The 21,642-nt window shown below is 39.3% G+C and overlaps 1 protein-coding gene across 1 annotated transcript in view; it reads right to left on the bottom strand.

Moving 5' to 3' along the window:
• Hdac9 (histone deacetylase 9) overlaps positions 1-21,642 on the bottom strand; it is a 757,858-nt gene that overhangs the window by 156,275 nt on the left and 579,941 nt on the right. Inside the window, exon 17 of the mRNA XM_051175100.1 lies at positions 21,319-21,426. Coding sequence (XP_051031057.1) covers positions 21,319-21,426 — 108 coding nt within the window. The remainder of the gene's footprint in view (positions 1-21,318; positions 21,427-21,642) is intronic.

The following is a 21,642-nucleotide window of genomic DNA, read 5'->3' as shown; positions in this document are numbered from 1 at the left end:
TCCTTTATCAATGAACCAACTGTCCATGACTTTCACATGAGTCATTCTAGCTTTTCCCTTTCCTTCAAATTTAAATAACCCCTTGATAACTCCTTAACTTCTGCTGAAAAGTTGTTCACATTTCACTTAGAAAAGAAAGCAACTAGAATAACATTTCCACATACTCCCAGTGAAAATCTACAGTTACTCTCAACAGTCCTTGCTGCTGACCTGTCTTTCCTTTCTCCTCCCACACCCTGCCAGGCACAGCTAACTATAGCTCTCCTTCTTCTGTCTGTATCATCTTTTCTCTCTTCTATTACAACACTACAATCAGAACAAATGTTTAACAAATGTTAACTAGGTGATATTATCAGGAGGTGAGACTTTAAAGAGGGAATTAATACTGAAGGCTCATCCATTTTAAAGGGGATTAAAGTTCTGTTTAAAGAGGCTTCTTGGAGCCTGGGGCTTATCTGCTCTTCCCTCCAGCATCTTGGAAGCAAAACTCAAGGAGTACAAAACCCTCATCTTGACTTGGGCTTCTAGGACTTCAGAGCTGAGAAGGCAAACCATGCTTTTTGAGCTATGCATCTGGTGGAATGTTCCTTTAGCACAAACAGAAGAAGACATTCTCACAGTTGTACCACAGTTGTACTGTTTCTGAGCACCACCTCATTAGTGATGAATGGCTAGTTTGATTTCATTTGATTGGTTTTGATCACTGTGATCTGGATGTGCCATATTCATACTTACCAAGGCATCTACTTTCTGCTTTCTTCTTTGTTGTCTAGTCTGACAAAACTTTGGATACATAACAAGAGGCCATTAAATTTATGAGATGTGGAATGACTCAGTAGTGCAGCATGTGCCTAGCATGTGCCAGGCCATGGGTTTAGATCTACCACTGAAAATGAACAAAAGAATAAAAATACATTCAGGGTAGACAGTTTATTTCTCCAGTCTGCCATTGGCTTCATATAGTGTTTGAACTCTAGCTTTTTTGTAGATCATTATTAGATCTGCATGGGAAGTCACCTGTTAAGATGGAGGTAACCTCTTAGGCTAGATTTCCTCAAGATGCATGAAATATATTATACATTGTAAGACATGAAATCCTTGTGTTAGGTTTTCAATGTGAAATGTATCTTGCAAGCACTGTTGTTGAATATTTGGTCCCTAGCTGGCAGCTATTTTAGGTTGCAGTAGAAACAAAAGAGGCAGGGCTTAGCTGGAAGAAGCAGGCCACTTTACAGGTATATCTGTACCCTGACTCCTTCCATTGCATTCTTTGTTCCTGGCTGCCATGATTGTAGGATATTTCCTGAGTCCAGCCCTTCTATCACGATGTTCTTCCTTACTGTGTTCTAAAAACATGGAGCCAAAGAGCTTGGACTGAGCCCTTCATAATCGTATGCCAAATAAATCATTTAATTTAAAACAAATTGTTCTTCTCAAATATTGTCAAAATGACAAAAAGATAATGAACACATTTTGGTTTGATAAAATAGACTGGGAATGACTTCAAATGACATTATTTATATATAGAAATACTTATGTATTCTGAACTTCTTGACAAGCAATTCATTTGCTATTTGTCCACATCCCTTTATGTCTGGCAAACAAAAGTTGTTGTATGTCATTATGAACAGGATTTCCATAAATTCTAGGTGCATACCACTCCAATTAATATTTTCTTAGTAGTCCTTAATACCTTAGTTTTTAAAAAACAATAATATACTAGTCATAAAGCATAGCTCTAAGAACAAGTATAACTGTTATGAGTATGTTTTCCCTGCCAGCCCACCTACCACCACACCAGCCCCAATAACACACAGAGACCCTGTATTTGATATAAAGCTGCAGGCCAGTTACTAGTTTTTTATTGGCTAGCTCTGTCTTAAATATTAACCCATTTCTATTAATCTAAGTATTTCCACGTGGTCTCATCTACTGAAGAGAGACTGACGTCCTACCCTGTAGGTCCTCCATCTTGGAACTCCTCCCTACTACTTCCTCACTTCTCCTAGTCACCTAGTCCCACCTATCTTGCTTTCCTATTGGCCAACAGTGCTTTATTCATTAACCAATAAGAGAAACATATTTACAGAATGGCATATCCCATCATATAACAATATTGGTAAACTGATGTAATATCAACATTTTCAAGAGGTTGAGGCAGGAGGTCTGTCTTCACACAAAAAATGAAAGAAAGAGATGGAGATAGAGATATGGGTGAAGCAGAGGAAGGAGAAGGGGAGGAGAAGGAGGGAAGGAAAGGAGGAAGGAACTGTACATGTAGTGTTCAACAAAAGATGCATTGATTTGTCCTTTTATACTATTATGGTCATGATAAGAGATAACAATTGTAGTTTTGTGAAAAATAAGCAGCTATTCAAAAATTGAAGCACATATAATGCTTCTAGCAAATTCTTTCCTTTTTTAATCTGTATTTATATTGGTCCATGTTAAAAAAAAAAAGAAATGTTTACTCCATAAAATTTTGAATTATTTCTTATCCAATGGAATTGTTCTTTAATTTACATGTTATTCAAAGTTGTAAAGACCAAATCATTAATCTGAGCAAATTCATACTACAACACTTTTCTGTGGACTGACATCAACTTTATGGTACTAACATTTTCATTTGACTAATCCAATTATTCTCTTTCCAGTTTCAAATACTCTGTGGTTTTTAAATGTGACTAAACAGAGATCTTTTAGAATATTTTATCACCATCAACAGTAGTTTACATTTTAGGTTCTGAGTATGTGCCTACTTTGGTTTTAGAATTTCAATTAGTGTAAAGGGCATTTCTCAGGTAAAGAAGAGAAACAATATGTGTTTTGGTATCATTATGTGAAGAAATATAATTGACTGTCCTATATAGCCAGATGACATTTATAATATTGCCTATATATAAAAATGGATTTGAGGAAAAGAATTCTAATCATTTTAGACAAGCCTATTTTTATAATTGATGAAATCTATATTTTTTCTGGACAAATTTATCAAAATGTCAAATTTATTTTTATGCTCCTCACATGCATAGTGAAATTTGTCGAGGCAAATAAAGAGAAGGCAGTAAAAAAGTTACTGAAAGTACTTTAAACATTCATTTCTTTCTTCACACAAAGCTAAGTCTGTCACTATGGTAACAGTAGGCACAGAAAATTCAGAAGGTACAAAATAACCTATTTATTTGTGTTGCTTATAAGCATTGTCCCACGAACAGTAGAAATTCACATTTCCAGTTGCCTGACAATCCTGTGGCCAACTAGGCAGTCCACAAATGACAAAATCCACCCACAAGTTCAACAAGTGCTGAGAAACATAGAGTTCAAAATCATGGAAAAAAAAGACCCCTGTGATCACTGATGTGGGTGATTGTGGAGGAACACACTATGTATTACATTCAGCTAGTGCAGTTACCAACAGAAAAGTGTGTGCCATTTTCTTAAGAAAAGCTGAGTAATGGACCAACACGTAAACTACCACACCCTTTAACAATGACATGGCTCATAGGTCAGTAATTTCCTTTCTTTTTTCTAGGTTAAAGTAAAAGAAAAATGAAGAGATTAGGAAGGGAATGTCACCTTCACAAAATGAAAACAAGGCATGATTGCTGCATGTGCTTTTTTTTTTTTTTATAAGTTCCTAAACAAATTTTGGATTTTTGATTAATTAATGTATAACTATATTTTGAGGACACTTATGAACTACCCACATCCTAACTGAGCATTTCAGATTAGCTGATTCAGATTTGGTTTTCAGAAATACTATTTCAACATATTGCTAATTTAGAGCTTGGTCCTTATCCCCTGATCTTGAGTATCATTACTGAAGGATGTGTAAATGTACTAAAATATCAGTGCTCAGTGAAAGAGTATGTATCCAAACCAAGCACAGCATGGAAAAATTTTGCAGCACATATTTCCAAGTATCATCAATGTGATGGTTGAATTATTGCCTCCACTGCATTGGCAGTACTGGAGCTTCATATGCCACGCTTGATGTGGCTGTAATAGTTTACTGGAAGCCACAAGGCCAGCTAAGCCAAATAGATGCATACTGAAACAAATGACTTTGCAACTTGTTCTTTACCTTTATAAAGGTTGTAGGCAGACTTTCTTTCAAGAGAGCTAGATATTCAGTGATAACTATACTTACCCAATATGTCCATGAAAAAACCATTTTATTATATTTAATCACACAAACATAAAAAAAAAAAAAAAAGAACTGGCTGGAAGCAGCATTCCTTCATTATATAATACTATGCCTTGATGGTCCATGCTTTCTTCCTTCAAATTAACTTGATCATAAGCACCCTTTTCCAAATTCTGAGTTAATTTTCTAAGTGTGTAAATCTTTTGTCTGATGATGAAGTGTGTGTGAGTGTGTGTGTGTGAGAGAGAAAGAGAGAGAGAGACAGACAGACAGACAGACAGACAGAGACAGAGAGGAGCGAGAAGGAAGGCTGGGACTATTTTGAAGTTTTCCTATAATACTCAAGCTCTAATAAATATTTATTTTTATTTTATGTACGTGAGGGTTTTGTTTTGCCTGCATGTATAGATATGCACCACATGCATGCATGATTTCAACAGAGGCCAGAAGTTGGAATCAGAGTCTAGGCAACTGGAGTTATAGATGGTTGTAACCTGATATGTGATTGCTGGGAAAAAAAAACCCTACATGTCCTCTAAGAGCAGCAAGTCCTCCTAACCACTGGGCCATCTCCAACCCCTAAAGTTTGTTTTTGAAAAAATAAGGTGAAATGGCTCAGTGGTTCAGAGAGCACTTGATTTTGTAGACGGCCAGGGACCAGGGTTTAGTTTCAACACACAGCCATTTGTAACTTCAGTTCCAAGGGACTTAATGCCCTCTTCTGGCCTCCATGGGCACCAGGCATGCACATGGTACATATACATACATGTGAGCAAAACGCACATACTTGTAAAATAAAAATAAATTTACAAAAATTAAACTATAGTGTGTTAGCTTTTATTTGGGTCTGTTAATCTTTCATTTAAAATGTGGTTGGTAGTTGTATTTACTGTTAACATGATTTAGACTAATGCTGAGGACCACATTGCATTACGCACATTAAGTACTTAAATAAAACCAAAAATATCAATCACGGTTCTTGTGGAAAGCCTATGATAGGTCATTTGAATTCCTTTATCTGTGTTCCCATCCTGAATGGCACTTGTGGTGCTAAGACAATGGCATAAGATGTCATTCAATGACCCATAATGATATTAAAGCAAGTGACATGGGATTTGACTTTTACTTAAGCTAAAAATCCTTCAGTGGAAAATAAATAAAATGTCACTGTTGTTTCCACTGCATGGCACGGTTTTTGGTCAAGATCAAACCCTCCCTCTCTCTTGTCAATCTTCAACACAGCATTTGGGGAATTAGATAATCAGACCACTACTCAGGGAAAGTTATTCTGTTTTCTGTCCCTCCTCATTCCTTCCCACCTTGTAAGTGTGAATAACAAGTAAATCAGATTCAACTTTTCAGGAGTAAGTCATGCATAGCCATGGACTAAGGAGTTACTAAGTAACCTACAAGCTAAAGCTGACACTTATGAAAATGGTACTGCTCATCATTTACTCAGTAGGCCCTGTATTACTTCCCATCAAAATCCTTGTTCAGTTCCAATTATGGGCCCAGGACTCACCTTGAGCTCCTTCTGTTTAGTTTTCTAAATTATTCTATGAAATATGGCTCCATATTGATTATATTGTAATGATCATTTATTTGATTTATAGAAATTTCTACACAGAGTAATAAAATAATTTGCATTTATTAAAGATCATAGATTTATTAAAGATCAGCCTTCCTTAACATAAAAATCTTTATGAAAACAAAACAAAACAAAAAAATGAGGCCCATTGTTCAATAGGAATGTCCTAATACTACCCAAACCATTTATAAATTTTACATCTAGATTAGTAAATCACAGTCAACATCCTGGACTGTATTCTACTTTATCAGACTACTTATCATTTTATAATATATTAGTACAGCACTTTGTACCAGCTAACTTAGCCTTCAGAAGACTTTCTAAAATGACTAGCTTAGAATCAATGCTGTGAATCTAAAGCCTTTGAAGGCAGAAAAGTATCACGCATACACACACACAAAACCCAAAACAAAAACAAGCAAACAAAACAGCAAAAAACAAACAAACAAACAAAAAACTGTCCTTACGTGGTCCCCTGGAGAAAGGGAAAGTGTCAAGATCTCCCAAGCAAATGGGAGCATGGAGGGAGGGAAGAGGGAGTTAGGAGGAAGAGGAGGCGAGAGGTGGGCATGAGGGAGCAGGAAGATTGAGTCAGGGAAAGAATAGAGGAGAGCAAGAAAGGAGATACCATAATAAAGGGAACCATTATAGCTTTAAAGAGAAATCTGGCGCTAGGGAAATGTTCAGAGAACTACAAGAATGAACCCAACTAACAATCTAAGCAATAATGGAGAGGCTACTTTAACTGCCCTTCCCTGATAACTACATTGATGACTACCTTATATGACATCCTAGAGACTTCATCTAGTAGCTGATGGAAGAAGAATCAGACACCCACAGCTAGATACTGAGCCCAACTCCTGGAATCCAGTTGCAGAAAGGGAGGAGTGATGAGCAAAGGGGTCAAGACCAAGCTGGAGAAACCCACAGAAACTGATAACCTGAACAAGGGGGAGCTCGTTTACTCCAGTCTGGTAGCTGGAAAACCAGCATAGAACCAACCCAGACTCCCTGAATGTGGGTGTTAGTTAGGAGGACTGGGTAATCTATGGGGCCTCTGGCAGTGGATCAGTATTTATCCCTAGTGTAAGAATGGAGTTTGGGAGCCCATTCCATATAGAGGGATACTATCTCAGTCTAGACACATGGGGAAGGGCCTAGGCCCTGCTCCAAATGATATGACAGACTTTGAAGACTCCCCATGGAAGTCCTCACCCTCCCTGGGGAGCAGAAAGGGGATGGGATGGAGGTTGGTGGAGGAGCAGGGGAGGACAAGAGAGTGCAGGAACTAGGATTGACATGCAAAACAAGCAAGTTTGTTTCAAACTTAAATTTAAAAAAATTATCAAAAACAAAACAAAAACTGTCCCTATCACACTAGAATCTGAAAGGTTAAGGGGGTGGGGAGAATTGCCAAGAAAACAACAAGGGACATGTGGGAATTGCATTTTGTTTCATTAAGTTAAAGGGAGCCAGGAAAATAGGAGCCCAACATTAGCAGTTTAAGTGCATGGAAGATTCTGAAGCATATGCACAGATGGCAGCCCTTCTCCCTGAAGAATCCAGAAGGAAGATGCTTGATGACAGCATTGGAAATCAGGGTTAGGGCTGCCTGGCATCTGTGGTCTCTAATGCCCACAACCTTGAGCCTGGCAACACTGTGGCTATACAAGGATGAAAAGCAACTCATGAAAATCAGGCTTCTGGTAAGGAGACAAGGAATCTGACGATGCTCATGTTACATGTAATTTAACTTGAGCCTTTTTGAAAATAATAACAATGGGTCCACTATGAATAAGGTCTTGGAAGGGAGGAAGTCATCAGGATGTGGATCTTGGTAAGGCAATAATAACCTACCGAAAGCAATTTGTTTAGTTTATCAATCAGTGGTTGAATTTGACTCATGGCCCAGCAATTCAACTGCTGGATTTTTTGAAACACGACTGCTTCTTGGACCACATTAACCAAAAACTATCAGGTATTTTCATCATGTAAATAGAACCACATTAGGAAAAACTTCAGGGAGAAAAAGGAATTAGGGCAAGATAATTTTACTATTTTTTTCAGAAGTTGGGATTTTTTTTTTTTTATAAAGAATGAAGAACATAGCCTTCTATAAAAATACTAAAACAAAGTAATAGTGCTGACCAAGCCTGTGAGCAAAGAGTGTGCTGGGTAAAAATTATGACAACCACAAAGTCTCTGTTACCATTATACTCCTGTGTACTACAGATCGTTTGAACTCAGTCTACAGCCCTCCTAATAGTTTCCATATCATTTAGTTTATACAAACATTTTTGATAAATTTAATGAAATTTCAATATTTTTATTTATGGTACTAAAACATGTAGCTACTTTGGATGGCTGATTTTCATTTTTGTCATGGATTGCTTCTTGCATTGTCTGTGAATACACTCTGTAGAAAGAATAGCCACCAACAAGTAAGCTGGATCAATTAAAGTCAGGCAATTAAATAAAATTTTCAACCAGAGAATTTAAATCTTATAGCATTAAATATGTTATAGTGGTTGTTCTTAAAGACTACCAAATGGATGTGCATCTTTTGGGTATATGCCTAAGAGTGGAATTGCCAGATCCTGTGGTAGATTGATTCCCATTTTCCTGAGGAACCACCATACTGATCTCCAAAATGGCTATACAAGTTTGTACTCCTGTCAGCAGTGGAGGAGCATTCCCCTTTCTCCACATACTCTCCAGCATAAAGTGTGGTTGGTGTTTCCAATTTTAGCCATTCTGACAGGAGTAAGAGGGTATCTCAGAGTTGCCTTAATTTGTATTTCCCTGATGTTGATCTCTTTCTTAAGTGTCTTTCAGCCATTTTAGATTCCTCTATTGAGAATTCTCTCTTCAGTTCTGTACACCACTTTTTAAAATTTATTTTTATTTTATTTTACATATCGATCCCAGTTCCCTCTCCCTCCCTCCCTTCATCTCTCTTTCTCTCTCCCCCCCCCTTACATGCACCCTGACCACCCTCCCCTCCCATCCCCCACCCCCCCCCCCACTCCATATGTAGGGTGATGCCATCCAGGAGGGTCATCTAAATCTGTCAAGTCATTTGAAGTAGGGACTAGAACTTTTTGCCTGTCTCTATGTTAAGGGAGTATCCCTCCATGGGGAATGTGCCCATAAGGTCCTTTTGTGCACCAGGAATACATCCTTGTTCCACAGTATGAAATCCCTTAGACTGCTCAGGCCTTCTAGCTGAGACCCATGTTCAGGGGGTCTGAGTCAGTCCCATGTTGGATTCCCAGCTATCAGTCTGGGAGCCTATTAGCTCCTCCTTGTTCAGGTCAGCTGTCTCTATGTGTTTCTGCAACCTGGTCTTGTCCTCTCTCTCTGCATCTGGATTTTAGTTCGACTCAGTGTTTAGTTGTGGGTGTTTGCTTCTGTTTCCAACAGGTACTAGATGAGGGCTCCATGATGGTGGATAAGTTAGTCATTGATCTCATTATCAGGCAAGGGCATTTATGGTAGCCTTCCCATGGTTGCTCAAATTGTTAGTTGGAGTCAGTCTTTTAGGTCTCTAGACATTTCATTAGGTTCAGTTTTCTCTTCAAACCTATAATGACTCCCTCTTTTAAGTTCTCTCTCTCTCTCTCTCTCTCTCTCTCTCTCTCTCCTGTCTTCTATTCCTACCCTGAATCAATCTTCCTAGTCTCACATGCTTTCCTCTCCTCCTCTTCTCTTTCTCCTAGTTCCCTCACTGCCCTCCTCCACTCCCCAGGTGCTCTGGAGAACTTGCCCTTTCCCCCTTCTGTGAAGGACCTTATATGAATCTCTTATAATCCACCTTGTATCCTAGTTCCTCTGGTGGTGTGAATTATAGGCTGGTGGTCCTTTGATCTAGGTCTAAAATCCATGTATGAGTGAGTATATACCATGTTCCTCTTTTCGTGACTGGGTTACCTTATTCAGGATGGTTTCTTCAAGTTCCATCCACTTGCCTGCGAATTTCAAGAATCCATTATTTTTTTTCTGCAGAGTAGTATTCCATTGTGTAGATGTGCCACATTTTCTTTATCTATTCTTCAGTTGAGGGGCATCTAGATTGCTTCCAGGTTCTTTCTATTACAAATAATGCTGCTATGAACATAGTTGAGCACATGTCTTTGTTGCATGGATGTGGATCATTTGGGTATATGCCTAAGAGGGAGATTGCTGGGTCCTGTGGTAAACTAATTCCCATTTTCCTGAGGAACCGCCATACTGATCTCCAAAATGGCTGTACAAGTTTGCACTCCCACCAGCAGTGGAGGAGTGTTTCTCTTTCTCCACATCCTCTCCAGCAAATGTTGTTATTGGTGTTTCTAAGTCTGGCAGGGGTAAGATGGTATCTCAAAGTTGTTTTGATTTGCATTTCCCTGATAGCTAAGGAAGTTGAGCACTTTCTTAAGTGTCTTTCAGCCTTTTTGATTTCCTCTATTGAGAATTCTCTCTTCATTTCTGTACCCCATTTTTAATAGGATTAGTTGGTGTTTTGTTGACTAGTTTCTTGAGTTCTTTGTATATTTTGGAGATCAGCCTTTTTGGTATTGGCACAAAAATAGATAAGTAGACCAATGGAATCAAACTGAAAATCCTGATATTAACTCACACACCTACAAACACCCGATTTTTGACAAAACAGCTAAAAGTATACAATGGGGGGAGGAAAGCATCTTCAGCAAACGGTGGTGGCACAATTGGATGATGCTGTGTAGAAGACTGCAGATAGACCCATGTCTATCGCCATGCACAAAACTCAAGTCCAAATGGATCGAAGGCCTGAACATAATCCAGCCACACTGAACCTCTTAGAAGAGAAAGTAGGAGGTACTCTTGAACAAATTGGTATAGGAGACTGCTTCCTGAATATAACTCCAGTAGCACAGACACTGAGATCGACAATTAATAAATGGGACCTCCTCAAACTTAGAAGCTTCTGTAAGGCAAAAGACACAGTTGACAAGACCAAATGGCAGCCCACAGACTGGGAAAAGATTTTCACCAATCCTACATCTCTACGCCACTTTTTAAATTGTATTAGTAATAGCTAGAACCCGGATACATCCTAGATGCCCCACAACTGAAGGATGGATAAAGAAATTGAATGTTACTCAGTGGAAAAAATAATGGAATCTTGAAATTCAATGGCAAATGGAATGGAACTAGATGAAACTATCTTGAGTGAGGTAATCCAGTCTCAAAAAAGACAAACATGAGCCCTAATCTAGTAGCTGATGGAAACAGAAGCAGACATCCACAGCTAAACACTGAGCCGAATTCCTGGAATCTAGTTGCAGAGAGTTAGGAATGGTAAGAAAAGGGGTCAAGACCAGGCTACCGAAACCCACAAAGACAGCTGACCTGAACAAGGAGGAGCTCATGCACACTAGTCTGATAGCTGGGAAACCAGCATACAACCAGCCCAGCCACCCTGAAATGTATGTCTCAGTTAGAAGGCCTGGGCAGTCTACAGGACCTCTGACAGTGGAACCAGGATGTATCCCTGGAGCACAAAAGGCTTCGGGAGCACATTCCCAGTGGAGGGATACTCCCTTAGCCTAGAGACAGGAAGGAGGGCCTAGGTCCTACACCAAATGACTTGACAGATTTTGTTGATCCTTCCTGAAAGGCCTCATCCTCCCTAGGGAGTAGGTGAGGAATGGAATGGGAGGGGTGTTGTGAGGGGTCATGAAAGGATGGGAGGGAGAGGGAACTAGGATTGATATGTAAAATAAGAAAAAAATAATAAATATACCAAATATATTTTCATTTTACATGAAGTTTATATATATATATGTATGTTTGAGTCTGTATTGATATGTGAAACTTACCACCATTTAAAATTCCAAAGGTATAAAACAATCTCTGAGTGTATATGATTATTATAATTCAGACAATGGTATGCAAAACAACTTCTTTTGCAGGACCTGAAAGCTGCAAGAAAATACCTGATAACCTGATATATATATATCAGGAGGTATCATATTGAATACTATCACAAACAAAATAAATAATTACTTGGAATATGTATTTATAAGGTTTTATTTGTCCTATTTTCTAAGTACCTAAAATAAAGCACTAGAAAGCTTTGTATATAAATACTGAGTTTGATACTAGAATCTGTGTTGCAATTCTTTCCCATCTAAGTTATTTTATTTATTTATTTATTTATTTATTTATTTATTTATTTATTTATTTTTGTGGTCAAATCATCCAGTGGTTTTTTATTTCTATCAGAAACAAGAATAAAGAGAAACTCAGGACTTTGCTGAAGCTTGACTCTTTCCAGCATGAGGGTTGGAGAATGCATTGCTTTAGGAGATGCTTTTATCAACCTTATGCAGATAGGTATTTATTTTAAATCCCAGCCACAGTTTCTCCTTGTTTTCTCCCTGTCCCTCCCCCCCCACACTCCTGTTCCCACCTCCTAATACACTCCTTGCCCATTTTTGTTAGGAAAGGGTAGGTCTCCCATGAGTATCAGCAAAACATGGCATATCAAGTTTCAGTAAGACTAAACACCTCTTCTTAGTATGGGGAGTAGGGTTCCAAAAGCCAGTAAAAGAATCAGAGATAGCCCCTGTTCCCACTGTTACGAGTTTTGCAAGGAGACCAAACTACACAACTGTAACATATATGCAGAGGTTAGTCCCATGCAGGCTCCCTGGTTGTCGGTTCACTCTCTGTGAGTTCCTATTAGGCCAGCGAAGTTGAATCTGTGAGTTTTTTTTTTTTTTTTTTTTTTTTTTTTTTTAATGGTGTTGTTCCTATGGTCCTTTCTCCTCTTCTTCAGGATTCCCCAAAATCTTCTTAATATTGATATGTGGGTCTGTATCTGTTTCCATCAGTTGCTGGATGATGTCTCTCTGATGACAATTGGGCTAGGCACCAATCTGGTCACAGGGAGATAGTTCAGGCACATACCCATTACTACTAGGTATCTAAGATGGGGTCTTACTTGTGGATTTCTCTAGTGCACCAGGTTTTTACCTGATCCTGAAATAAACAGCCTTTCTAGCTTTCATTGGTCTTTCAAAGGGCAATGTCTAGCACATAATCAAATGCCACAAGACAAGCAAAAAAGCAAACAGTAGCAAAAGCAAGATGCATAAGCAAGTGAAAATATGGTACAGATTGATTCCAAGTATTTATAAATTATCACACACAAAGTTTGGAGATAGGTATGCTGAAGAAAGGAAAACTTGTGAAAGAGAGGAACTATTGAGAAATCTGAACAGTAAATAGTATGATGTGAAAAGAAAAAAAGAAAAACATTTGCAAAGGGAGAGTAGCCGACAGGAGACAAGAGAAGCCAGCAACACAGAACTTAAAGACCAGTCCAGGGAAATTATCCAAATGGAAGCACAGAGAAGAACACAAGACTGAAGGCAATACACAGAGAGCCAGTGTCTAGCAGACCAGCATGAAATGAGCACAAGACATGCAACAGGAACTCAGGTGCCAAGGAGACCAGAAAAACAGCAGAAAGTGTTCAAAGAACAAGTAGCTTAAAGTCTTCAAATTTTCATGAAAACAGCAAACCAGTGACAACAGACTCACTCAACAAACGTCTCGCAAAACAAATGCCGAGGAATCATACCAACCTAAAAACTTCTGAGCTATAATAATAAACAATTTTAAAGTTAGATAGTAATAAAGTATTTTTTTAAAAATCAATCAATAATAAAATGATGAATGACAGCTGGGTTCTCAAAAAGAATAAAAAAGGTAACTGTGAAAGTACATTTGAAGTGTGAAATAACTGTCAACATAGAATTCTAAGCCAAAGACTGTCATTCAAAGAAAAAAAAAAAACACATTTTCTTATAAAAATGAATCAGTGGCAATGGACCTGCAGCACAAGGGATGAGGAAGAATTACTGTGGGTTGAGAAGACATAATAGCAGATGTACACATATCTGGGTCTGCCCAAATGGATACAGAGCACTGTATCCATTTAAAAATGTGGGCTGATATTGAAAATTATTTTTATTTATATATTTAAACATATATATATGTATATATATATATATCTTACCTTTTATCATAACTAAGGAAAACCATAACTATCTGTCTTCATCTCCATCAAAGACCTCAGAAGGATAATATATAAACTCCAGAATTGATGGACACATCTTGCTGCCTGGACAGTCACCCAACATCCTTCTGTAATGTTGGGGCATCCATCTTCAGCCTACAGACCTAGTGTATCTGGCAGACTTCTCAGTGAAGCAGGAATTTTTAAACCATCCACCTGTATTGGCAGTTTGTCAGTCATTTTTCTGTGTCCTGCAGAATGTCTGGCATACTCTTTCAAAAAGCTGGAACCCTGCAGGACTGTCCCATCTTGTTTTTTCAAGTTCAGCAGTCACTTTCCTATGGGTCTTACATGTCCACTTTATACAGCTTACAGTCAAGCAGTCCAGGCAAGAGCAGTTTCTTGCCAAAATGGCGAGTCTTGCCATGCGGAAGACAAACTCCATAACAAGTTTCTTTGATGCCCATCTTACTCTCTGAAGTAATTAGTATTACCAGAAGCAGTTGTATCTCACTGTCATGAAAAAACCCTAAACCATTTTAAAAGCCATATTCCGTAGGTCTTTGAAAGGTTTGAAGAATATCTATCCATCTGAATATATCTCTGTACATGTTCAACTAACATAAACATAACTTTTGACTATTATAGGTAACTACAATCTGTATTTAGTTATACATTACACTTTTAAAAGAGCTGTATAAACACAATACCTAAACAAGAGTAGAAATATACATATAACAAGTTGACTTTATACTTGTATCAATAAACCAAAATCTATACCAATGAAAAGTATTCGTTTCTATATCATATTCCCCCTTTTTCCTTTAGAAAGAGATTGACTGTGATCATTAACCACTTGTAACCAACCCCATTTAAATAAAAACAAACAATAAACATTTATAAACAATATTTGGGAATTTGGATGCTGTTCTCTCCAAACTGCTTCCTGCTGTTTGGGGGCTCTGTCAATACCTTGGGGATCCTTAGAAAACCCAGAAACCTAGCCAAATCCTGGCTGCAGTAGTCTGCAAGGCTTCATCGTCTCAGCTGTTTTGGATGTTGGATTACCTGGGGGCTTGTTTGATCAAGCCATATAAGTCTGGAAGGAATCCACAGCTTTTCATTTTCTGTGGGAACAAAAGCAGAACTTCTTTTCCAAAGTAACCTGTCCATGGACTTAAATTTAGAATTCAAGGCATTTTAAAAATATATGTTAGATTAATCAAGCAGCATTTATAACCAAATGTCTGTTGGCAGTTGTTTCTCTTTCCTCAGCAACCAAACAATTCAAAGACGGCACAATAACATACAGTATCCAGACTCTCTGTGTACTCTCCTTCTTTATATGGCTTTCTATTTTTACCCTATTTCTTTTACTTTTAATTTTCATGTTTTGAGACAGGGTTTCTCTGTGTAACTTTTTCCTGTCCTGGAATTCACTCTGTAGTCCAGGCTGGCCTTGAAATCACAAAGATCTGTTTACCTCTACCTCCAGAGTGCTGAGATTAAAGGTGTGTGCCACCACACCCAGTTAATCTATCTTTTTTAACCACTTTATTCTTTTTGTTTTCTCTCCCAAGCCTATGTATATTTTTAAACACTCTGTAAAACCGTTGTCTTTTTTGACCACTAGTCTTTATTCTGCTAAACAGCATGGCTAAAATTAAATCGGAAGTTTTAACTGCTGGGTTTCCAACATGGCAGGGGTATGCTTACCACCAGCACTGGGAGCTGTGCTCACCAACTTAGTCTATGCCACCATCAATCAGCATGATGCTGGCTTCTCATAAAGACCATTTGCTGGTAGCAGGGTCTCTTAAAAGAGACATGGGGCTTTTGCTGCTAACACTGAGTCACAAAGCCTCTCATAAAGGAGCCACAAGCATCTGCTGCTTACCTCTATCAAACAGCCCACCTGAGAAAATGCTGCTACCAAGAAGTCCATGCTTTACTTTGTCCTTTTGTTTATAATCCCTTTTAAGCTTTTGTCAGGATTTACATGGACATTCTTGCAACCCACTTCTGGGTGCCATTTTATTGCTAGAGTTTCTTTCCCACCAGGTGCCACCTTTTTTTGAGCCCCAAATAAGCACACTGAGACATATATATTAAGTTATAAACTGTTGTCTGATGGGTAGGGCTTCTTATTGGCTAGTTCTGTCTTAATTATTAACCCATCTTAATTATTAACCCATTTCTATAAGTCTATGTATTTCCACATGGTCTTGGCTTACCAGGGAATGCTCGGACCTGCTACTCCTTCCTGGGCTACATGACATCTCTTTGTGGAGCCTCTTTGCCTACCTTTCCCAAAATTCTCCTTTTCTCCTAGTCCTGTCTACCCTCCTGCCTCTATTGACCTAGCAGTGTTTTATTCATCAGCTAATAAGAGAAATGTACATACAAAAGTACATCCCCCATCATCCTTCTCTCTCTTCTCGACCACTCTCTATAGGAAATGGTCCTTGGTCCCTCACAAGAATCCCAAGTCATTTCATAAGCTTCAACAGGCACTTCTTCAGGCCCTAGCCCCACATTTTTTGGACTTGACTTGCCCCTTCTTTCTCTGGATTACAGAGAAAGAAGGCTATATCCTCAGGACTCTGGATTATCAATTAAGACCTTCTTTTATATCCTCTGCATACTTATCAATCATCAGAACATACTATATGAGGATGGGCACCTTGCCTGTGTGCTCTGGCTACAAGTGAACTTCTTATACATGAATAAAAAGGTTAGCCTTCAGGTCATCCACTACTGTCTTCTCCTTTTTCCACCTATTCCACATTCTAACAAGCAAGAGTCTTCAAACACTAACCCCTCCCAGAGTTCTCTCTCTTCAGGTACCATTGGTAGAGGATCCTACACTTAAACACTAGCCCCTCCCAGAGTTCTCTCTCTTCAGGTACCATTGGTAGAGGGTCCTACACTTACTTTCATCCATGCTCACATCTCAGCATTTCAAAATGATTCAAGCACTCATCTGACTCTCATAAGGTATGTGTGGATCACCTGTTTCTCACCAAATTTGATTGTAGAGTTCACCTTTTCAGTCAGTTCTTTATACCTTACTAACCATCCCTCTCTCCTCGACTGCTCATTAAGTGTCCTCTCTCCTATGACCTGTTGGGCTGCCAACAACATGGGCGTGTTCTTTCTATGCCATTTTGGATTGCCTGCCAAATAGGTATCTACCTAATATGTCTTTGGGAAGCCTACCACAAGGGCACACTCCCTGTAACACCCTTTGGTGCCCCACCCATGGGCAATTCTATTTACTAAGACATTTACATTCTTCAGCTATTTTCTCCTCTACCTGCTCTAACCACTTGTCTCTCCCCTTCTACTTGGTGTCACAATGGAACTCCCTGCTTTGTTTACTTTTACTATTGAAAACTGTGCCAGGAAGCTTCCACTTGCCCTATTGGGCCCCCATCAGGTAGAAAGGGATGCCACTCCTCTGTGGTTTGGGACATTTCTTTCTAAAGAGTCTCTCAGTACATTAGTGGAAGCCTTAGGTTGAAATTCTTATTACCATGACACATATCCCCTCTGCTCCCTCATGACTCCTCTCAGCTCCTTCCAGGCCTGCCTCACCTGCTCCTAGGGACTGCCTGCTGATCCAGGTTCTATGACCTTTCCTTGTCTCCTTTTCTTCAGAGCTACCTGTTCTATCTCTGCTAGTGCACTCCTGGGCATGTATGAAGAGATTTTCCTTGCTTCCCCAAAGGAGCTGCCTGCTAAGCCCTGTAGCTTCCTTACGCCCTTCTGGCCTCAGCGACCTTGTCCCTCCTGTCTCTCAGCTCCATTCTGGAAGTTTCACAGCTTACCTATGCCTTACTGGGCTTCTCTCTTTCCTCTTAGTTCCGAGTTGGTCCTACTTGGAGCTATAGAAGCTACTTCCAGCAGAGTTCATTTTTCAACCCTTCCTCTCTTCCTCCACTAACTTGGATTTTATGAAATCCTCACTCTGTTACTACAAACAGATTGGCCTCAATACACTTCAGTGACCTAAATTAATGCGCTCGATTTTCAATGGTGGCAACTGCACAAACTGGTCTAAAAACCTTTTATAGCTAAACTTTCTCTCTCCTCCTTTGTTTCTTCCTAATTACACCTGCCCAGGATAGCTCTTCATATGAAGACCCCCCCCTCCTTCTAAAATAGCCCGTCTGAATAGAGTAGGGAAATACTGCCAAAGGCCAATTAAGTTCCCTATAATTCCCCTAACCATCTCTCTTCACCAGGGCTTACCCCCTATGCCTATTTTCACTATTTTTATGTAAAATTTCCTGTTCTTAAAAAAAAGTTTATGATAAAATTAAAACAAACAAACAAACAAAAAAACTTGTTTAATAATGTATTAAAGCTGAACCTCCATGCACTCCAGATGGATCTCCTAAAATGTAAGAAACAGCTCAGTGCCTCTGGCCAGTAGCTCATTGACAGTCCAATATAGAATTGGATACTACATTTTTTTAACCCCTCATTCCCCCCCCCCTTTTTAAATCCTTCTAGCTGAACTCTGCTTTATAAACTTCTTGTCTAAATTTCTTCAACAACAGATTAAAAAGATTTCTAACCAGACTTTTAATCAGTTGCTGGTACAGGATTACCAGCCCCTACCTATTATACTTCCGATTATACTCTGATGGTGAAGCTCAAGTTTGCCCAAAGGCTTTGACCCCCCAATTCAACAGGAAGCAGTCTAATGATAACATTGCCCCCTTTCCCATGACCTGATTGTTTATCAATGATACACTAAAAAGGGGGGAAATGTAAGTTCCTTGTGCCATATGAGTGGCCAGGCCCCTCCCCTGAGGACACCCAACTGCCAGGTTCTACCCACAGAACACTTTAACTTCCCTAACTGCTGGACCCTGCTCCCATTCTACACAGTAAAACGCTCAATCTCTGGATGTGAAATCCCACAAATCTTCACCCTGGAAAACCCTGAACAGCCCCACCCCCTTCCAAAGAAGCTCTAGGTAAGAACTGTATCCTGTTCAGCATTCTGCTGTTTCTCTTCTGAACAGAGGCAGCCACCCTCCTGGTTTTTTCCCTCCCGATAAATCTCTTGTGTGAGGCTTGTCTATTTCCTCAGGGGTCCAAAGAGAACATCTGGTCTCCTGGAACTGGAGTGACAAGTGGTTGTAAGATGCCACTTTGGGGCTGGGAATCAAACCCAGACCCTCTTGGATCAGAATGTAGTGAACTCATAAGCAACAATGCACTTAGCCAGCAAGGCCACCAGGCTGGACAATGACAGCCATGACTGTTGAAACGGAGGGACCTTCTGGTTGACTAGGGGTTCACAAATTTGGCTTAGGTTTTTGAATTCTCACCATGTCTACAAATTATTTATTTATTTTCCTGTGTTTCCAGTGTGATTTCCCTGTTCCCAAATCAGTAACTGTCAGGGGTTCATTTGTGGCTGTGAGCATGGATCAGTTCCTATTATGGTTGTCTATCTTGGATTTTCTTTCTTTCCCTTGTTCTTGACAACCAGAGAGATGACTTAACTCCAAAACCCAAAATGGTCACAAATGCAAGGTGAGCTTTGATGTGGAATATTTGCTTATTCTGTATGTTGAAGGCCCATAATTGAGATTCAGATTTCCTTACTTGCAAACAGCTCAGTGTCAGTGTTCAGCCTCTTCAGTCCTGCTTGGTGGTAAGTCAGGAAACAAGCTTAGAGAAACTAAACTAAATCATGTTCCACAAAGATACTAGGAAAGCAGAGCCCCTTTTTTTTTTTTTTTTTTTTTTTTTTTGAGGAAAAAAATGCCTGCTGACTGTTTAGCAAAGAGAAAAAAAAGCAAGCATCTGTAGGAATTCTTGTTCTTAACATAAATAGTCCATGTTAGTACAGCTGGTGGTCAGTTTGTCCATAGTACACTGTGCTGACACATTATTTGTAACTACCTGTGAAATATGGAATTAAATTTTGTTCCATTTTCTTCATTCACAGATTTGTGAATTCTGCACAGCCCAAGAACAGACAATCATAACTTTTTGGCTATAAGCATTCTAATTCAGGAGGCTTCTAAATTATCAATTAAATTGTCTAAAACTTAAAGCAATTAGAAATTATGAATGCTGACAAAATTCCATTTGACATCAAGTGTGGGTGTGACAACAACACAACCCAAAAAAACTGGAGTATGAAGCCATTTAAATCCTTTTAAAAACAAGACCCTTAAATATTCTTTAAATATGTCCACTTATGTGACATGATGTCATTTGAGTAACTAGTTATCCCAGAGACATTACAGGGGACAGCAAAGCCTGTCCAAAAAGCTGCATCCCTCTGACATTTTAATTTATTATTTGCAAAGATAAAGCCTGAAACCACTACATTCATTAACAGCCCCATTAACCTTCCCCCTCTCCCCCCTCCCTCGTGATGACCAGTTAGTGTCCTGAGGCTAAGTCTTGTCAAGTGTACACAGGCATTTCTTTTAAAACAACAAAAACCCATAACCTATCACATCCAAAGCTTATTTCTTTACATTCTTATTTTTGGGAAAGATGACACCACACTTTTCAGTGCCACCCTACATTTTAAAACACAAGATTCAGGTATAATTGGAATAAAAATTCATTTAACATTAAAAAATACAATTCTATTTAGATTTTATCTTAGATTTAAAAACTCACAGTGAATGTGTTGCTGGTCATAACACATTTCCCTCAAGCCTCACAATTGCTAAAAATACCAGATCAATCACCATTCCAGATCACATTATGAAGTGTGTGAACTAGTGCATTAAAACCTGTGTTAGCACCAACAAAGTTTATTGGGGTAGCTACATTCAAGACACACATGGCATACCTTTAAATAGCAGTGTTAAAATACCAAATAAAATGTCAATGTCTGTCAGGTCTCTGGCTTTTATAAATTGTTTAGACTGGAAATGTTGGGGTTTGGACATTGTTCTTTTCATACGATGTAGAAAAGAAGAGGCCATAAAAAGAAAAGAACAATAAAGCATAGCTCATTTTTGAAGTTCTTTCATGGAAAAACATACTCTGGTTCATTACCCTCCCAATCAACAATTTCCTTCCAACCCTTCCGTCTGTGTTGACTTTCTCCCCCTCCTCTCTCTGGGTGGTATTCTGAGCTTAAACATACTACTCAGTAACTGTAGTTTTTAAGTCACTTCAAAAGAAAATGTTGGGACAGCATCACAGATTTTACACACACACACACACATGCACAAGCATGTGCACACAGAACCCATGGTATTTTTAACATGGACCAAGGTTTAGCTCACTGTGTCTATGGTCTTACAAATATACCAGTATGTTCTGGCTACAGAATATTCCAGAGACGAGGAAGGCCCTTCAGGCAGGACTGTAAGCACCCACTTACAGACAAGTTCAGCTCACAGTTCAATGGCCATCTCCTTGTCCTCCTCCCTCCATCTCTTCCCTTTATTAACATACGACACCCCTCCACAATCCCCAAACAACAACATCTCTGTTTCAGCATCTTCTCTGGATTTCCCACACTTAATGCAACCCAGACCTCACCTTCAGCTCTCCTGAGGCCACTTTGGAAGCCAGCTCAATGACACAGCCAACAGCCATGCGTGCAGCACCGGACGAGTGCAGCTCATTCCAAATGGTGTCACTGTCCACCTGAGCAAACAGTCAGCAGGGTCCAAAGAAGGAGAGAAAAGGAAAAGAGAAGAGAAGGGTGAGAAGGGGGTGGAGTGGGGGGGAGGGGGAAGGGTGGAAGAGAAAGCAAGTCTGTAAGGAAGGATTGGCAGGCTAACCACCTTTGTGCAGTAACATTAGTCTTCCGTCCTGGGCAGCTGAAAAGGCCTTGTGGACATGGCTTTGCATATACTTTTT

The sequence above is a fragment of the Phodopus roborovskii genome, unplaced genomic scaffold (assembly GCF_943737965.1).
Source record: "Phodopus roborovskii unplaced genomic scaffold, PHOROB, whole genome shotgun sequence".
Taxonomy (NCBI): Eukaryota; Metazoa; Chordata; class Mammalia; order Rodentia; family Cricetidae; genus Phodopus; species Phodopus roborovskii.
The sequence above is the reverse complement of the archived record's forward strand: the minus strand, read 5'-3'. Positions and strand labels throughout refer to the sequence as shown.